Raw genomic sequence first — 20,351 nt, 5'->3', positions numbered from 1 at the left:
AAAATGAGACAAGCATGTTCAACATGCTATGTTGAGCTGCCACATCCTCACCGTCTCCGTGGCAACTCCACCTCGCTGTCGACTTCCCCCTCCTCCTCCTCTGATGACACGCCACGCTTCTATTCAGGAAACAAGAGGGATGGGAAGGCAGTGTTATCTCTCAGCGGATCACACAGGGATCAAGGGCAACATGGCTTGCCAGAGAAAATGGACATTATCTGGTGTTTTATACTAGAAAGACTCCAGGGGTGAAGTGATCAGACGCTGTTCTTGAGTGACTTGAGAGGAAAGCTGCTGACCTGTTTGCGTGTGACGGCCGCCCTGTAGAGGATCGCCGCAGGTGTGAGGTGCTGGCTCCCGCTGCCTCCCGGAATCCCCCTGGGCGAACGGCTCACCCCCGGGCCCTCCTCCTTGTCATCTCCGTCCTGGGGCAGGCGCGGGGGCCCCAGCACGGAGCTCCGGCTGGCGGCCGCCCCCCTCCCGCATGGCGAGTCTGGGCTGCTGGAGAAGGGGATGGAGGCGGCATCCTCGCTGGGCGTGTCGCTCCGCGGCGGGGTCTCGGTCAGGTCCTCCGCCCCGCCCCCTGCCTCCGCCCCTTCCTCCGCCCCGGCGCCCACGCCCCCAAGCCCCGCCGAAGCGCTCAGGCTGCCCCCTCGCTCCAGCCCCGCGGGCTCGCCCTTGCGCCGGCCCTCGGCCTCCAGTGTGGTGGAGATGAGGTCCGGGCTAGAGGAGGACATCTTCTTCAGCAGCAGGTCGTGCTGCAGGCCCCGCAGGGCCGCGCTGGGGTCCAGGTGCTGCTGCTTGGCGGGGGCGGCGCTGTTGGTGGGGGCTGAGTTGTCCCGGCAGGAAGAGGACAGCGTGGCCTTGAGCCCCGCCAGGTCGCCGCTGCTGCCCTTGCCCGCCTTGCGGTAGCGGGGCTTGCCCCGGCGCGAGCGGCCCGGGGAGGTGGAGCCTTTGTTTTGGCAGGAGGGGATGGTCACCTGTGTCATAGACGACTCCAGCTTGGGCAAGATCACCTCTGACTTCAGAATGTCTGGCCTGCAGAGTGGGTAGAACAGAAGCTGGACGCTCAGGTACATGACAGACACACAGTACTGGTCACACCTACTCATAGAGGGGTTTTTCTTTATTTTTACTATGTTACACATTTTAGAATAATAGTAAAATCATCAAAACTATGAAATAACATGAATGCAGTGACCAAAAAGGTGTTAAACAAATCAAAATCATATTATATTTTAGATTCTTCAAAGTAGCCAAAAATATTTTTGGAAAGAAATTCATACATAGGCATCGACGACACTATTTATATTTGTCTAAGAAACAAATTTCAAGCATTTAAGCATACATCTTTAGATCAAAATGTCTTTAAATGCATGTTTCCCATTATCTTAATTAGGTGTGTCCAAACTTTTGACTGATACTGCAGAGACTGAAGAATATTTTTGATGGCTGGGCGAGGTTGTGAAATGGTTCAGGGCATTTCACAGGTGTTCCTCCTACCTCTTGCTGTGGGAGGGCAGTTTCTGTGGGACATTTCGCTTCTTGATGAGTTTCTCCATGGAGTTGGAGGAGCCCCCTTGCCTGGAGCTGTGATGCTTAAAAAGGCCAGGATACTTCTTATCCAACGACTGCTCCCTCCTGTGACACAAAAAGGTATTAACCCTTTGTAGCATGGCTTAATGAGGTTACACATTCCCTCCCCCATTCCCACTGACTACATTGTCCTTTGTTGTCCCCTTTTTTATAGCATAGTGGTAAGAAGCAGCACTTGTGACAGGAAGGTTGCTGGTTTGATTCCCCACTGGGACACTGTTGCTGTACCCTTGGGCAAGGTACTTAACCCAGAATTGCCTCAATAACTATCCAGCTGTATAAATGGATAACATGTAAAACTGTAACCTATGTAAGTCGCTCTGGATAAGAGTGGCTGCTAGATGGCAATAGTATAATGTAATGTCTCACTCCTGCTCCTGGTCCACAGCCCCTTGATACCTGAGCAGCTCCTTCTCCTTTAGCTCCAGCTGCAGCATGACGGCATTCAGCTCCATGTACAGGTTGTTGGCTCTCTCCAGCTTCCTCTCGTAGTGCTCGCGGATGTCCAGGGCATGCCTGCGCAGATGACACAACGCAGGCGTCAGCAAAAGAACAGCTCAGCAGTGCAGAGATGCCTCGCGCTGTGCTGTACTGTACCGCATTACCCTAAGATTTGACACAGTGAAGGTCACCTAGCAAACAGATATGTTAAAATATTATGATCTTATCAATTTTGCAGGGGACACTGTAGGATGCTTGTCCTGCCCCTGCTGTTCTATCTCTTGCCCAGTCCCCTCCGATCCCCCCTGCGCCTCCCTGTCCCAGTGCCCCTGCTCCTGACCTGAGCTCCTCCCTGCGCCGGACAATTAGCTCCTCGTCCAACCGGTGCAGGCAGGTGCCCTCCGACTTGATCTTCTCAAAGTGCTGCTTCACCTCCTCGCGCCATTCGGCCTGCGGAGACACACCGAGATGCAGGACGCGTGTCAGTCAAGGGAATAAGGCAGAAATGCTTTCACAGTTGCTGACACAGAGCAGACAGAATCCGAGGCTACACATACACCTGCTCGGATCCTGCATGCTAACAGGACACTCGCTCAAGCGCAATGAAACATAAGCAGTCTCAGTCAGTCTGCAGTTTCTTCAGAAGCTTGGCGCTTTCCCACAGAGCTGCTGTCTGTCTAGTCAAGGGACGCAGGGATTTGAAAGAGGGAGTGTGCGTGTGTGTGCACGTGCGTGCATGTGTGCGTGTGCGTGTGTGTGGGAGAGAGAGCGAGTGTGTGAGGGCGTCAGTGGTTCAAGGTATTAAGCTAATGGACTTTCTGACCACGCCTCTTCACCCTTTCCCGCAACCCTCTCTGCCAACTGCGTCTCCTCTCTCTCTCTCCCCGCTTCTCTCTCTCCCATTAAAGCAATCAATAGACTCTGCCCAGCAAATACTTCTTGCTTCTGTCACAAGAAAAATCCATTATAGCAGGGGAGTAAAATGGAGGGAGAGAGAAGGGATGTGAAATTTGTATTTGCGTCATTAGATCTAATCAGAGGCCGAGGCAGCAGGATGCAGGGAGCAGGGAATTGACTTGAACACTGATGTGAGAGTGTGCGTGTGTGGGTGTGCGTGTGTGTGTGTTTGTAGGTGTGTACTGTGCAGTATGTGAGTGTCTGTCTGTCAGGGTCTGTATCCCCCTTTATGAGTGTAAACGTCTGCCTGTGTCTTTATGTGTGTGTTGCCGGTGCTGGAAGGGAATGAATTCTTCAATGTGTGAGTGTTTATCACAGGGAACATCCATCTCTTTTCTGACGCAGATGTCACATGCTGAGCCACACAGGGAGAACATGAAGCAATATGTCCAGAGGCGTACCTGCGATTTGAAGTATGTCTCTTGCGGGGTGGATAGAACATCCGCTGAAGCAATGTCCAGGTGTAACAGAATCTGGCGGAAGGAGGGTCTGTTCCTGGGTTTGCAGTTCCTGAAAAAGGCATCACGGGATTTTAGACTTCCTGACTAGAGGCTTGGGTGAGTTGTTCATTTGTATCCTTCTTTTTGGAGCAGGGTGAATTTCCCCATCCCCACTCTGTAGGTGACCTTCACATGACCTCTCTTTAAATCTCAGACTCTCTCGCCTCTTCACTCTGTCCCTCACTGGATGCACTTGTGAGCTCTCGCCTGAGTACCCTTCACTACATCCTGGTTGCATTCCACGCTAGTCCCTTTCTCACCTCCATGGTAACAATGATGTCTGATTATTCTACACATGGCACTCATCCAACATACTACCTCTGTTCTCCACTCTCTGTTACATCTCCTCTTTCGTGTATTTGCCATGCCGGTCTTCCCTCCCTTCCTTTCCCTTCCTCTCCCTCTCACCAGCACTGTCGTAGCAGGATCTTGAAGCCGTCCGGGCAGCTCTCGGGGACGGGCAGCTGCAGGCTGTTGTTGCCCACGCCCCAGATGATGGCAGAGGAGTCCACGTCCTTGTAGGGCACCTCCCCCGTCAGCATCTCCCACAGGACCACCCCGAAGGACCTGACGCCAAGAGAGGGAGGGAGAGGACAGTCAACAGCGGGAAACTCAAGACAGAGTGAGCAACGTGTGGGAGTCTGAGGCGGAGATCTGAGGTGATGCAGGAAGAAGGGAAGGTAAGAGGAGAGGTGGAAAGAAAAGGAAGCTGGAAGGAAAAATAAGTGGTTGGAACTGGGTTGGGTGAGAGGGATATGAACAAAGACAGACAAAGAAAATGTCCATGAACTGAACATCAAAGCCCCTTATTCCTCCCTCTTTCAACAGCCTGTATTACAAGTACTACAACAACTTCTTGACCGGAACGTTCTATCTCTTACATTCCACACAAAGCTGCAGGTGCTGTGAACCATGTGCTATGTGGCCATTTCATGACAGATTCAATACAGAGATTCAATACACGCACTCTATATGCCTTTATGAATTGCACAGGAGTCTGCATTCCTCTGGGATTCAGGCTGCCTGGCTCCTGGTGCTGCAGTGCAGCCAGGCGTGGGCCTGCCTCCTGTCAGGTATGGGCTGGGGCACCCAAGAGGACTAGCTACAGGCCTCATGGGTGGGGGCAACTTGGTCATGGTTGTTGTTGATGGCATGTTGAATTGCCATGGACACCCCAGCGCTCGGCAACAATACGCACGTAGGAAACAGAATGAGTACGCTGGCAAGAGTGTAATGTTTACGTTTCATTTTTGGTCTCTCTCACTTGAGTTTTGTTAATGAAAGTGTACGGAAACAATATCTTTAAAATCAGTTATTTCTTTCATGGACAGTTTTAATTAATATAAATTAAGATGTATAATTACAAAGTGATAAATTGTTAGCAAGAATAAAACTTTATGGTCAACAACAGCCATGCATTTGCATGGGGGTATATTATAATATTATACTGAAAACTAGCAGCTTGTAGGTGCAAAGATATAATATACTGGTATCAAATGAAATAATACACTCATGGAGAAACAACATCAGAAGATCAAATAGGTGGTCACTGTTTCCAAGCTATTATAAATTATACTGGAAAAAAACAACAATATTTTAAAAATACTTTAATTTCCCATGCACATCTTAAATAACTACAGCTAAGGAAAAAATAATTTTATATACTGAATCCTCAGGATATTGTTAATAACAGGAATAAGTCTGGAACTTAACGTAAGCCGCTTTGGATAAAAGCGTCTGCCAAATGAATAAATGTAAACGTGTATGTAACTGATTGATCAAGCACTCAGATGTCGTAAGTGTTTCTATAAAAACAGGCACAAAGGGCTCTCCAAGCCTCCTGAAAATGTCTCCAGTATTTGAGTGTCACAGAGGGCCATGCCCTTATTATGCATGCACCGGGGCATTAGGACGGGTTACTCTGAGCCTGGAAAATATGGTAACACCAACAGTCAAAAACTGCATCATAATCATCACATGCTCTCAAGGGCAGCAGCAGGACAGGGGACATCCCTGGTACTCCTCCGAAATGCAAAACATGGCTGCCAGCAAACGTTTGCCAGTAGATACCGTTGGCCATGTTCTACCATGTTTCTTATATGGAGTCTGTTTTATGTGCAGACATCACAGCCAAAAATCATACTATTATTTGAGCTCATCCCAGGATTATACTTCTTGGTTTGATATCTGGCTAGGAATTTGAGTTTTGAACCAGAATGAACAACCACAATGCTGGTGTTCATTACGACTGGCCAAATTCCCATCAGCAATTCCCTGCAATTGTGAAGGGCCAAGGGGGTACCGTGATGACCGGTTTTTGACTATGGAATACCTGCGCGTAATGTCGGAGCTCGAAGCTTACCCTCCATGTCCATGTGTTTTTTAAATTATTTATAAAAGCGAAAGGGATGAAATGGTAAATTAAAACTGCATTGCGTTGTAGAATGTAAATTGCAGGCTTTCAAATGATACTCAACATGCTGGCATGTTAAGAGGTCCTCGGATTTGAGAGCTATAATTAATTTAGAGCTGTTTGGGGATGGGGGGCATGACATTACAGACACACGGTATGTTAAAAAATGTGGAATGATCACGGATTAACAATAAGTAAAAAAGCGGCCAATCACCAAGAATACGTCAAAGCATAAGAGACAGCAGGCTTTGAAAATTTACAGCTGAAAAAGTTATTCCCTTAACCAATATTCTATCTAACTTTTCTTACAAAGGCCTTGTGACTCTCAGTTTCAATTTACAAACATCATACTCCATTTAGCCTCAGATGTGAAAGGACAATAGCTGACTGTCTCCAACCAGTTAGCCCGACCCACTGCTAATACCTCCAGTGTACCAACAGACAAAAAAAATTGTCACGTATATTATTTAGAATTTCTTTTTTATGACAACGGCAGTGCAGAATCACTGCAATACCACCACTTACACATAACTATACAAAGTCCACCTTTCCTCCAATGACCCACCATTCAAATATGTAACAATAGGCAGGTCCTGACAACATTCTAAGCCCTGTCTGTGCATGAGGAAAACACAGTGGTACCCATTCCATCACAGCTTCCACAGTCCAGCACTAACCACTGCTAATGTGTAAAAGTGTGAGATGCGATATGGCTGCGGTCTTGGTACTGCTCAGAGTTCGTCTCCTTAAGTGTGTGAGTGCTCCAGTAGCGCCTGCTCTCATCCTGCCTTCTCAGCTTATCCTTCCCTCTATCCTTCGATTTTCAATCTGAGGAGGGAGGGTTGTTTGTGCGGGACACGGGACAAGGTATGCAGCCCGTGTAACAGGACTCCCGCTCTGTGACAGACAGGGCCTATCTGTATCCTGCAGATCTGGTTAGGTACTACACTGTGTGCGTGTCAGGAAACTCACTGTTATTTTATACATACAGCTAATGGATAAAGGAGACCAGCATTATCAGGATTATATATATGTGGATATACAAATTACATTTCAAAATCCTTAAACTCAAATTCCATAACTTCTGCAGAAACTAACACACAGCATTTTTCAGCTGAGCTGTGAAATTATAAATCGTTATGTGGGGGCTGCTATGTACGTATACTAAATTCCTTGACTGTTCTGCCATTTCGTATTCTGCACTTTCTGTGTTTCACAGGATACTTTGTGTGTGTGTGTGTATGTACTGTATGTGTGTGTTCTCACAAGTAAAAACATGTGCACAGTACTGAGAATGGTGGCAGTTGCAGTGTTGCTCTCTGGGTGGCTAGGCCAGGGAGAGACAGGGGCCCGCCTTGCTTTGACAGGCCACATTAGGGGGAGATGCCAGCACCCCCTGGGCTAATTACAGTCACTGACTGCCTTTAGACAAAGGACCTGTCTTCATACTCTCCACTGCCTCTACCTGTTATGTTTGTTCACTGCAGTGTTTGTGAGGCGGTATGCAGACAGAGTTCCAGTACAGCAATGGCCATTCAGCTTAACAGTACCATATATATATATACTGTCATGTTAAATTATATGGAGAAGCAGAACCACAATTTATGTGGCTTCAGTTGTTGCTTCATGCTATGCTGCAGGTCTATAGCCAGGGTCCTCCTTCATGAGTAAACCTTGTTCAGGAAACCCAATAACTGTTCACAACCAGATGATAAGTTAATTGATGAAAGTTAATTTCAGATTCTAACCGATTTACTGCTGCTTGGGTTTTTGTGTGCCTACGGGTACGCAATGATCACATTTACTTGTCAAAAATAAAAGCGTCTTAATGACGTATGACAGAATCCCTTTGTAGTAAATTAGGTTCACACCGGCAAGAAAAACATGAGCACACAATTGTTTTCTGGGAGACTAAAATCAATGGCAGTAGACTAAGAAACTTTGCATTTACATTTAACGTAAATAGAAAATTTGTAATGAGTATACATGAGTGCGTAATTATCCAAAATCTTCTGAAATGTAAAAACTAACAACAAGCATTCCACATTTTAACCAAAGATGAAATCTCTCCTTAGCCAAATGGTAGTATTAGTTACTAGGACTTGAGAGAGAGAGTAAAAACTCAGAGACCTACTGCATTATCTAGCGCTTATCTAAGACTCTTAAATTCCCTGCTCTGAAGTCCAGCTGTCAGAGTGCGTTAGCTTGGAGCCTTCACACAGCAAAGGGGAGCCTGGAAATTGTGCTCTCCTTTGGAAAGAAATTGGTAGAAGATGATGCAGAGGCATTTATATAAATATATATATGTTCCGTAGTTCATGCAACAAAGTTTTTTTTTTTTTACTCAAACGACTGGAAATCAAATTCTACCATCTCTGCAAATGGAGAACAGGCAATGAGCCAAACCGCAGGGCTTTTTGGGTTATTTCAGACTCTCCAGAGCATCTGGCAAATCAATTATTGAATTAGCCAGCATTCCTTTCAGAAGAGAGAGAGAGAGAGAGAAAGGGAGAGAGTGAGAGAGAGAGAGAGAGAGAGAGAGAGAGAAAGGGAGAGAGTGAGAGAGAGAGAGCAAGGTAGAGAGGGAGAGGGGGAAAGAGAGGGATTGAGAGAGCTGGGGAGAGGAAAGGAAAGAAAACAGCAGACAGAGGTGGAGAGTGTTATGAAAACAGTACTGCGCCCCCTCCTTCCCCCTCTTTTGTTCGAGCTCTCATGCTATGGAGAGTTTTGGTCTTGTCTCTTGTGTGATTTCCCTCTTAGATTTGGGGGACATATCATGTAAGATGATCTTGGAAGTTTGCCACTATGAGCCACATCTTCAGTAATGTTAATTAACTTGCAATCAACAGTACTTGATAATCTAAAATAGATAAGAGCATTCTGCATTGTTTTGCAGAATCCTGCTGCTGCCTCTGACAGCAATATCCTTTGGCCTCAGCAAAGCAGAAAAATATATTGCTTGTGCTCAGCACAATAGTTGGCATCATCAATATTGAACTGAAAGCACAGAAAATGAGAATGATGACATTGACATGATATGTCAAAATATTTGATATAAACTTTCTGAAGACATCCTGAATTTAAAAGCAAAGTTTAACATGGGGTTAAAAGAGCTGCTGATTAAGACTTTAATTCTCTTGCATAACTCAACATTTAAAACTGTCCGTATAATTGGCAGTAAAAGCCAATCTATGGCAAGGGTCTGGTTTTTTAACTCTGACCACATACGAGCAATACAGGTTTCAGGAGTGGAGCTGAAATTAATTTAAATGGTTTCCTTTTGCGAAAATACTATATCTTTCTTTCCTCTTCACATCCTCTTGCTTTCTCCTCCTCTTTTTCACTTACTCCATCCACATCACCTCATACTTTCGCTAACTTTCCCAGTCTGCTCTGCATTTTCTCCCCCTGTATCCTACCCCTACTCCCTCTATCGCTTGTCTTTCATCCCTGAAGTAATTACTCCTCCAGTCATCCCTGGCACTTACCAGATGTCCACCTTCTCGGAAACCGGCTCATTGCGGATGACCTCCGGAGCCATCCAGGCCACGGTGCCAGCGAAAGACATCTTGGTGCTCTTGTCGCTCAGCTCCTTGGAGGTGCCAAAGTCAGAAATCTTCACCAGGTCGTCATAGGTGATCAGCATGCTGCAAGGAGAGAAGCACAGGGTCATATGATCAAACATCTCCTTGGCAACAATACGTCCGTCTGAAAACGGGGCATCTTGCCTGCTTACGTGAAAGGATACATGTTTGCGTCTCGTGCGCTTCTTTTTAAAACTAATTACCAATCCTTTTTAAGCTGGTTCAGGTGGCAGACTCACTTGGGGGACTTGAGGTCCCGGTGGATGATCTTGTGCAAGTGCAGGTAGTTCATGCCGCCAGCGATGCCCATGGACCAGTCCACCAGCAGGGAAGGGGTGATCTTGCGGCCTGCTCGCAGCACCTCATACAGCTGGCCCTGGGCGCAGTACTCCATGATGATGCAATAGCAGGGCGCCTGGGTACATATTCCTCTGCAGGGCAGGGGACAGGTAGGGAGGAGAGAGTTGAGGCAAATCCAAAACATCACATAGCATTGCATTATTGGCCTTTAGCAGACACTCTTATCCAGAGTGCCTTACACAGGTTACAGTTTTACATATCATCCATTTACACAGCTGCATTTTCACTGAGGCAACTCTGTGTTAAGTACCTTGCCCAAGGGTACACCAGCAGTGCCCCAGCAGGGAATTGAACTGGCAACCTTTCAGTTACAAGTCCTGCTTCTTACCACTATGCTACAAAACACATAAATCATGACAGCAACCTGCTTTATCTGTTTGAGAGAGAACAACAGTGTTCAGGGGAGAGTCACCATTACCAAACCCCCCCTCATTCTCATTCCCATAAGCTTAAGATGCATGCATTAGGAATTCCCACTAGTGGCTGGTTCTGGGGGACGGTCCTCACTTGAAGGTGATGATGTTGGGATGCTTGAGCTTGCGCAGGTGCTTGATGTCCGTCTCCTTGATGTCTCGCACTTTCTTCACGGCCACCTCCTCGCCGTGGAACTTCCCCAGGAACACGGCGCCCTGTGCCCCGCTACCAACCCACTGGAGGTCGGAGATCTCCTCGAATGGCACCTCCCAAATCTCTGAGAGACGACAGAACAGTGGATTGTGAGACATGTTGCTGAGGCCAAGGAGTAGCCATTGAGTGAAACGAAAGTGAAAACGAAAACGAAGTGGAAAGCTGGTGGTGAGCTGGTGGAAAGTGGTGAAGGAGGGAATTTCAAGTAGGAGTGAGGTATGTGAAGTATATGAAAAATGTGTGCATTTAAATGGATTTAGGAGTGAAAGTTATGGTCCTGGGGTGAACAGCCATGCCCTTGCTTAATATGGGGTGCATTACAAAAAGGAAGAATAAAGCTGCTATGAAATTTACAGAGAAGTACTGGAATTTTTTGCAGTAGCATAGATGTGTGTGTACTTCTACCTACCACAGTGTACATATGGATGACTTCTCTAGTACTAGTTTCAGCACTAGCAGCCATAGCAGTTTTAACTAGCAGATAGTGTAAATGCACTTGAACCCCCCCACCCCCGTCTGGGTCTCAGACAGACAGAGGGCTGTAATCTGCTGTGGGTAATGCGCTTTCGGCACTAAATCCTGCTTAGTGCCATTGTGCAGGGTCTATGACAAGTCTCCCAGCCATGGGAAGGGAGGGGGAAAGGAAGGGGAGGAGGGGCTGGGGGGGAAGAAGAGGATTTGGGAGCATGGGGTGGTAGGGGAGGGGAATTCCCTTGGGGGAAAGCCTAGGCCGGAGGGGAGAGATGGGACATTGGAGACAGAAGGTCCTTGCAGCCTGCAGCTTTTATAGATTTTAGATGCTTCTTTCCAAGAACAATAGACAAATAATGAACATATATATTTATATTTATACACACACTAAAATACACACAGAAATATACCAGGACAGTGCCACTGCCAGTGAGCTCTATTGATTAACAAAATGATTTGGTGTGTGCACAGCCAAAAAAATATATTTTCTATGTTGGCAGTTCCAAGGACAAACCATACCAAAATCCCTACAGCCAGTCTCCTTTGAACCGATAAACTGCTCCAATTATAGTCTCATCCAGATCCCCTAGAGTTCTTTGGAATTTAGAACCAAAGGAAGGATTCCAAAACCTGGTATTATTCAAGTCTCTAAACTGATAAAGCTTTTCAGAGAGAGCCATCTGGACAACCACGCCATTATTCCCCTATATTCCATGATCTTTTTTTTCGGTCTGTTTTGCATGTACTTGATTGCCGGGTCAATTAGAGTGACGAGCTGATGAGTACGACACCAGAATGACAGGCGGCTGGCTATCTGAGAGGTAGAGGAAATGGCAAAAGCACCACAAGATGGAGGATGGGTGAACACTGGGATGAAGGGGAGAAGAGGGGGATGAAAGGGGGGAAGGAAAAATAAGGGAAAGGCACAGAGGTAGGCAGTGTATTTCTCCCTAGCCATCTGTCAGTCCGTCAGTCACCCCTGCGTGTGCGTGAAAGAGTATTTGGCCAGTGCGAGACTGTGTGCATGTGTCAGGTCTGTGTTAATAGAGATGAGAGGTGCGGGGTCAGTGTGTGGGGATGAATTATGCATAAGCTAGATGTGATGGTGGGGTCCTTGGGGAACTATGCACCATTGTAGTGGCTGCTGACAGAAACAGGGCAATATAATGTGGAGAAAAACCATGACTGGGGTAAGGTTGGAAACGTAGTGAATTAAAAGAATTAAGACAACATTTCTTGTAAATATCTCCAAGGTTGCAAAAACATTAGTGCTACACCAACCTGCATATCTTACTCCAGGCATAGAGGACAAATATTTTTTTCTAGCCTTTCTATTTTTAGCCTTTTTGGAGGCTAAATATGTTTTTTTTTCACCTTTACAAAATTGTTTGTTGACAAAATGATTACTTATTGTAATGGCGCAGAACTGTGAACAAATTATTAAGACCCTGTGCAAGCTCATATCCATGGGTTTTTATATAAAATGAAAGGTAATATTGAGAGGTATATATCTCTATATTTAGGTTAGGCCAAACACTGAGATTTGTTTTTGTCCAAAGGGCCTCACACTGAAGAGAAAGGCACCTCTGATCAAAGAAAACTTACTGCCACTACAACTGTAATACCTCTACTACCATTCTACTAGCAATACTATTAATACTTCTACAACAGACATTCCTACTACAACATATTACTATAGTGACTCCCCCTGCCGAGAGGGGGCACTAGTACTTCTCTCTCTTACCTTCATGATTGTGCTTGTGCTCAGTTGAGTAGGCCTTGCCAATCATAGTCCAGACAGGTTTCAGGCAACCAAAGAGTCCCTCCAGAAATCCGCCGCCCCCCGACTGACACTGCAGCCTGACATCGTCTGATTGGCTGCGTACGGACCCGCCCTCTGCATTCTGTCCGGCCTCTGCCCCGGCCCCACCCGGGCTGCCCTCATTCTCGTGCAGCTTGAGTACGCTGTTAGCGAAGTGCTCCGGGGGCTCATCGCTGGGGGTGGGGCTGTGGCCGCCGGGGTGCCCGCTGCCCCCGCCCCCTCCCCCTCCGGGCACCACTGCTCCCCCTGTGTCGATGGACAGCACGTTTCGCAGGACACACTGCGTGGGGGTCAGGTCCGTCTCCGGGGTGCAGGCGGGGGTGTCGGCGTCCAGTCGGCGGAAAGGCGGCTCCGACAGGGGCGTGCTGAAACCTGAGAGGGAGGGGGATTGGGCTCGGGGCTCGTGGATGCAGGCCATATGCAGCTGTACTCATCGGGACACCCCCCAGTACTGAAGGTTAGATCTGGGGCCAGAGAGGGAGGGAAAGGGAAGCCTGCATGGAAAGAGAGAGGGGGAAGGACAGAGAGAAGAGAAGGCATATCATGAGCATTCTCTATGTGTTTCGGCTCAGAGCCTGCTGAGTGAACCAGCACAGTGGTGAGCACATGTGCTGTCAATGTGAGCAGATTCAGATTGGCGTCATGTATGCACTTTAGTAACCTACCGGAACTATGCCCCCCCCCTCTAAAAACATTCGATCCATTTTCAGAATCAGTCACATTGCCGTCACAGAAATGACATACACTACACACCTTTCACTGTGAAAGAGGCTGGGTGCACTCACGCTTCCTCAGTCTCTGTTATCTTCCCTCCCCCCCATGAAGTCTTTGAACTGGCACCATCATGTTAATTTGAATACTGCTCCCGCATTTCATGTTCTGAGAGAAAAATGGCTGTGCAAGTGCACCACATCCCCAAGGACATCCTACTCAACAGTGCCGTCAGAGAAAATACAAACACAAATGAATAGTGCTTTCAGACAGGGCGGCCATGTTTCCTGCTCTCTTCTCCTTGATATCAGCACAAGAAAGGAGCACTCTGCTCCCCCTTGTTTGCTGATGTGATGGGACAGGACACAAAGCATATTCCTCATCACATTTAATATGTTAAATGATGAAAGAAGTAGTGGGTGGGAGGTCAAACCAGACTCTTGCATCACAGTGACTTTGGAGCATAAAAGAAAACAACGTGCTCTTGCTTGTAACAAATATCTTTGACAAACAAATGGACAATATGTTGTTTGTCTCCTGTTTGAGGAACCCTAAATAATGTCATTTGTATTTATATGCACAATTCTACTCTGCTTTCAGTCACTTTGCATCCTCACTTCTCACTGCTGGACAGTTCCAACCATGCTAGTGCCTATAGTTGTTACCTGGGGCCTAGTGGCTGGAGAAGAGATTCCCAAGCAGCTCCAGCCCCCGGGAACCCTCTGAGATAAGTAGCACAGGTAAGGTTCATCAGTCCCTTTTATGCAAAGCTTCTGTATTATTGACTGATGACAGCAGCATAAATATTTATGTCTAGATGACAACCTTTAAAAGATGGAGTAAAATTAAGGAGAATAGGATGTCATTGTAGAAATTAAGGGGCACTGAGTTCAAGACCAACATGTGATAAACTGTGATGAATACTCAGAACAGTGTAACAAAAGTCCTGGAATTGGAGTTCTGAGAACACAAAATAGCAATTATGGAATGTTAGTTCTGAGCATATCAGCAGAGAAAAAGTAAAAAAGAAAATTCCCAAATCAATGATCTACCATTCCTTTTTTCCAGAAACAGCTGAAAGAGAGTAGTAATGGTAACTCACTAGGTCATTATGCTAATGATCTGTAACATTGTGCTCATGCTCGATCAACTTTCACAAATGGACCACAGTTTGCAAGACGAAGTCTGCAGGATCAATAAGCCAATATCAACAGCACTGCCTTCAAACATGTCCAAGTGTTTTGTGAAGGTCACCATACCTGGGGTCAGGCATAGCTCAGAGAGGGATTTGGAGAAGACTGGCAAGACTGACTGTTAGCCTGCAGACTTGGTCTTGCAAACTGTTGTGAAACCTTGTGAAAACTGATGTTTTCATTGGCTGTCTGCTGCAACCAGCTGCATACTAGTTCGGATCGCAATTTGCTGCATTGTGTAGATTATGATGTATCTGCAAGTCATTATGTTTCAAGACTCCTTAAACTGAGTCTTTGTGGAACCAAACTTAAATATCTTCCTTCTGATTTCATGTGCTATAATGTAGCTAAAAGTTCTATGGCCCTTCATGCATGTGTACCTGAACAATCTAGACACTCTGCTTATGACCATTCCATACGCGTTTTCCAGCCTTATAGCTGATCACAAGTAAGTTTAAGTAACTGCTGTAACTAGGCCTACCGAGGTTTCTTGAATGCACAGATGCTTGGCTAAAATCATTTTCCCCAGAAATGGTAAAATATAAATAAAACAGATATCCCTGAGGTGATGAAAAATGTGCATTTTCCGACGGAAATATTGAATATATTCAACAGGTCCACAAATCAGAGGGTATTGTGTGGCTGATTGAGATGCATACTGAGATGAAATTAGGCTCCTTTCAAGAAGTTTTGTTCTAGCTGTGCCAAATGCATATTCATAGGTGCACTATCAATCATTCTCTAAGAGTTTTGAAGCTATGGATGTTGGTGCCACTGATCTGTATAATAAAATGTTCTGCCTTTCCAGATACATTTTTACTTGCGTCAGTCATGAGGAAACTAAATCACAAATGTTTATTTATTACAACACCACACTGATTTAGATGTCCTTTGACATCTTTTTCAGGCTGTTTTTTTGGGGTGGCACAGGCAGAAGTCAAGGTAGAGAGTGAAGGAAAAGCTAAACAAAAAAGGGGCCATATTAAGACTTTGTTTTGTATTAAAGCGACTGTGTGTGCATGTGTGCGTGTATGTGCGCGCGCGCGTGTATGTGTGTGTGCGTTTGTGTGTGGGTGGGTGGGGAAGGGAACAACTTGGGAACAATTCAATATATGATTTTGATGTACACTGTATTGCTCTTTGGTGCTTTAATGCAACTGACAACAAAATGGAGTCCTAAAGCATAATGATAAAAGTCTCAGCCACTTGACCTGAAATAAATCCCTATTGAAAAATATGTCAGACAAGTGCTGTGAACAACTTAACTTCAGCAGAATGCAACCCACCACAACCCCCCCCCCCCAATTTAAGACTACATTAGTTTGACATTAGTTATGTTTTTTAACAATGCTATCCTTTGCACATCATTGTAGGAATTCAAAACAATTAACCCCTTGTGTTGATTGTCAAACCCATGGTGGTTATAACAGAGGCTAAATACATTTCAAAAACCAAACACATGCTGACAAGATACTGTATAATGGGAGCTTGGAATAATGTAGTCCAAAATGTATGCATGAATCAATGAGAATACAGTTTCAATTGCTAAGCCTTAGTATAATTCTATGATGCCACATATGTTCAAAAGCTATGGGAGTTGTGTGGATTAAGAGTATTTTCATGACAAAGGATCCATGTTTCAGCTTACGCCATTGTGTCTGTTCTGTCTGTGGAATGTTTAACCCTGTTTATTGAAATATGACTTAAGTTTGAGAAACAACATTTAGATTTGGTATACATCTAATTAAATATGGAGTCAATATGAATGGGATATAGACATTTTAATCTGACACTGCATAATTCAAATGCAATGCACATACTGTGTGTTTCTTTATACATTCTGTCTACTCCTAATCAAGTAAGCATAAGAGGAGCATAAAACCAGCAAGTTCAGATATTGATTATATTTTGTATCATATCATCACCTTTATTCTACAAAGACTGCATGAAGACACGGCACTAACCAGTTTGATTAGCATTTCTCCCCATCCCACATTATTACATTCATTGTATATGCATTTTCATAAATCAATGGCCTATTCTCAGCAAGGCTATGCGTTATGTATATGAGTGGTTAGGTAATCAAACTATACTGGACTATATATTCCATCTATTTTAAACTTTTCACTTTCATGTGGCACCATCACTAAGGTGAAGGACACAGTCTAAATGTCAAATGTCACATTTAGCAATACTTAACAGACCACAGTTTTGTTCAGGGACTGCAACATATATGAATATATGAGTATATGAATACGAATGCATTTAGGAGTACTACAGAACCGTGGTATTGCTAACCTAAATATGCTGCTAATTTTAAATAATTTTGCAACCATGGCGATTTGTGAGTCAGTCGAGCAACCACTTACAATGATTGCTTGTGTGTCGTTAATGTCGTTCACCAGAGATATATTTTGATACAGCTGACTTCTGTATCCTCATGCAAGCGTTTGGATGTGTTAAAATAGATAATGGTAAATACATGTTTGCAGTCCTTTCCCATGGTTTTCTGAAAGCATCCTTACTACCCCATATGTTCGCTTATCAACCTGCGGGAAAAATTAACACTAGTCTATTTATAACATTGCATTTTAACCAAATCTTTCGGTTTTAGTGCTCGCTGAGTCGCATGATAGGTTGACTGAAAGAGAAATTGGCCAGTGTTATTAAATGTCGCCGTAACGGTGTAGACTACTCAGAATGAGATATTGTATAGTTGAAGTGAAAAGAAACATGAGGACCTTGCTGTCGCAAAACACGGAATCCCTCTCTCCAATCCTCTTTGCCTTTGTCGTACCAATGCGACGCATCTGTCAGTTTTTTTTTTTTTTTTTTACAGTTATCAACCTACCCCTCATCGGTATTCAATCTTTAACGCACATGGCTGGTCCTCGCTTAAGTGACCCCTTTCTCTTCGGCAAAAAGCGGCAGCTGTTACCGGGACTGCAGGGCTACGGATGGGGGGAGAGTGAGGGTGAGAGAGTGCGCCTGTTTATAGCAAAGCATTCTTGCCATCCGATTCGCATCACCGCTTCTCGAGGATGCGGACCTGCGGGAAGGCTGACCGACAAACGGCTCTCCGCGCAAACGGACGGACGCGCTTCCTCCGAGACCTTTTACTGACACTGTCACTGTGTTACGGTTCCATTCAACTATCGGAGGCGCAGCCACATCTCACCTGGGTCTATTCTTTCAGTTAGCCCACCATTCCCCTTCATCTACCCCCACCCCCCTTCTCTCGCTCTCCGTAAGCATGTAGCCTACGTGCGGTAACGGACATATGTGCACTTACGAATCTGGGTAAAAAAAAAAAAAAAAAAACTATAAAGCTTCGACAGACATGATGCCTCAACATGAATGCATAAACCTTATCAAACACATACAGTTCGCGAGATAATACACAAATTAATTTATAAACTATACCTGTAGCAGCCTCGATCTCGGGACTCAAAGGAGATGCTCCATTGTTGTGGTTGCCTGTTTGTTTTTGTTGTTTTTTTTTTCTTTTAATTTGATCCCGTGGCAATTTTCTAAAAAGCAGTGTAATTATTCAGCTTTCCTGTTCTGTTTATATAATCAGTGTCAGTGCTTGCTTCAGCTCACTGCATCCCTGGTCGCAGCGTCACAACCGCCGAGACAGAGTCCCTGCTTAAAATTTTCCCTTCACACTCTTTCCCTATTTCTCCCCTTTTCCCACCGGGTCTGTGAGCTGTATTTGCTGGCTCGAGCAGGTTCCTCTTTGCCACTAAGGAGAAAACGTTTGCAGAGATGCTCCTTCTCTAACCCCTGAAGGTTTTATACTGCGGAGTGGCTCACCTACCGAGTACAGGGGAGGGGAGGGGGGAGGGAGGAGGGAGGAGGGGAGGCAGAGAAGGAGGTGGGGACCGAGGGGTTGTGATGGAGAGAGAGAGAGAGAGAGAGAGAGGGAAAACATTTTATTAATCAACTTACACCCCAACCTTCCCGGCTTGGGCGCCGTCCTATCAGAGGGCACCCTTGTGAAAGGTTCATCCCTAAGCGATGCCGGGGGGGGGGGGGGGGTTATAGTTAGGAGGGATCGTGAGGATTCGGCGCGTGTGTACCGTACTGTATGTCCACAGAAATGATGTCATCCTTGTAGCATGCAGTATTATGCTGGACAGAGGGTAAATTTAATCCCTCCAGCCCTATTAACACCCCCACATGTCTCCAAGTTTATCTGCCATGCATTATCACCCGGATCTCAGAATTCTGTCGCTGATAAGGATCGGGGACGACCGTTCTCGTGATCTTGCCGCACCTGATTGTTCATAGGTGGCGGTGGCGCGTGAAAGCACAGAATCAGTGTGCGTGGTTTTGCTGTTAATGTGTTGCAAAAGGCTGTCGTTTGATAAACGATCTGGCGTTAATTTACTTTGGTGGTTATGTGTCATTCCTGCAGGTGGGTCCTTTTTATCTTAGTTAAATTGGGGCGCACAATATTTCTGGTACACGGCTGCTGCCTACTACTTCTACAACCATTACAATTTGTCAATATTATATATGCATTCAGTGCAATATCAAACATAAAAACATACGTGCATGCGCACACACACACACACAAACACAGTGCCCTCCATATTTATTCATGTACCCGAATAAAACATTCTTAACACATTTTTAAAATGCTTAATAACACTATGCAGAGAAAAGTCATACTGCTCATGAACACTGAATTTTGTTCCAGACCTTGACATGAGGGTCACATTATTCACACCTCTGTAGTTAGTATTTTGTAATTCCCTCACTGGGATGGATTAGACTGACAAAATGCTTCCGTCTGGGCACAGGGATAATTTTTGACCATTTCTCCAGGCAGAATTGATCTAGATACTTCAGATCTTTTAGTTATCTTTTGTGACAATCATTTGTAAGAACAAATCACAAACGTATGACTGAACTGAGATGGACAATTGAATGCATTTACTCTGGGCTCAGTCAACTGTTTCTGTACAGGTTTGGATGAATGCTTTGGATCATTGATATGATCATTTCAGCCAAGCTTGAACTTCCTGAGGGAGGGAACCAGGTCTTAGGCAAAAATCTCCTGGTACAATGTGCATTGAAGATCATGACTCCCTTCATCTTAAAAAGGGCTACAGGATGTGTAGATGTAAAACAACCCACGGCATAACAGAACCCTGCCATATTTCACAGTAGCTGTAAGTCTTTTTTCAGCATAAGCTTCACCTTTTTATGCCAAACGCAATGCTCAGTTTTCATTACATATGACCAATAGACATGCTTTCCATTGTACCTCACATATAGTATGGCAAACTCAAGGACCCTCCATTTGAGGTGTGCCTCCAAAACAGGCATCTTCCATGCAACCTATCCATGGATGCCACATGCATGCAGGCAACACTACATGGCACTTTTGGGATTTTGTATTTTGAATTTTCAAGTTTATTTCTTGCCTTTGCTTTACAACACTTGCCTTACAACCTGTGGCAGCAAAGTACACTGCTCTTCCTGGCAGGATTGCTAGTATATCACTAGCTTTCAGCTTCTTAATGATGGACACTGCAGCGGAAAGTGGTAGATTCAGCTTTTTGTGAATTCTCTAAAGAGCTTCTCTGAACTTATGGCAGTCAATGAACATTTGCTTTTTGTCTTTGAAGAGCTCTCTGACCCCAACAACAATGAATGCTGCATGCT

At 45.3% G+C, this 20,351-nt stretch overlaps 1 protein-coding gene across 2 annotated transcripts in view; it reads right to left on the bottom strand.

The window, feature by feature from the left end:
* map3k12 (mitogen-activated protein kinase kinase kinase 12) overlaps window positions 1-20,351 on the bottom strand; it is a 32,993-nt gene that overhangs the window by 1,553 nt on the left and 11,089 nt on the right. The window contains exons 1-12 of one of the 2 annotated variants that reach the window (XM_036530208.1): window positions 18,099-18,453; window positions 12,694-13,265; window positions 10,359-10,542; window positions 9,731-9,922; window positions 9,396-9,554; window positions 3,903-4,061; window positions 3,396-3,504; window positions 2,378-2,487; window positions 1,996-2,112; window positions 1,504-1,641; window positions 300-1,038; window positions 52-119 (exon numbers count right to left, since the gene is read on the bottom strand). In XM_036530208.1, the coding sequence (XP_036386101.1) occupies window positions 52-119; window positions 300-1,038; window positions 1,504-1,641; window positions 1,996-2,112; window positions 2,378-2,487; window positions 3,396-3,504; window positions 3,903-4,061; window positions 9,396-9,554; window positions 9,731-9,922; window positions 10,359-10,542; window positions 12,694-13,189 (2,471 nt within the window). In that variant the 5' untranslated portion in view covers window positions 13,190-13,265; window positions 18,099-18,453. Of the gene's footprint in view, window positions 1-51; window positions 120-299; window positions 1,039-1,503; window positions 1,642-1,995; window positions 2,113-2,377; window positions 2,488-3,395; window positions 3,505-3,902; window positions 4,062-9,395; window positions 9,555-9,730; window positions 9,923-10,358; window positions 10,543-12,693; window positions 13,266-18,098; window positions 18,454-20,351 lie in introns of those variants that run through there. The other variant, XM_036530209.1, reaches the window with a different exon arrangement.

This window comes from Megalops cyprinoides, chromosome 6 (genome assembly GCF_013368585.1).
Source record: "Megalops cyprinoides isolate fMegCyp1 chromosome 6, fMegCyp1.pri, whole genome shotgun sequence".
NCBI classification, from domain to species: Eukaryota; Metazoa; Chordata; class Actinopteri; order Elopiformes; family Megalopidae; genus Megalops; species Megalops cyprinoides.
Note: the sequence above shows the minus strand (reverse complement) of the source record. Positions and strands in the feature narration are given on the sequence as shown.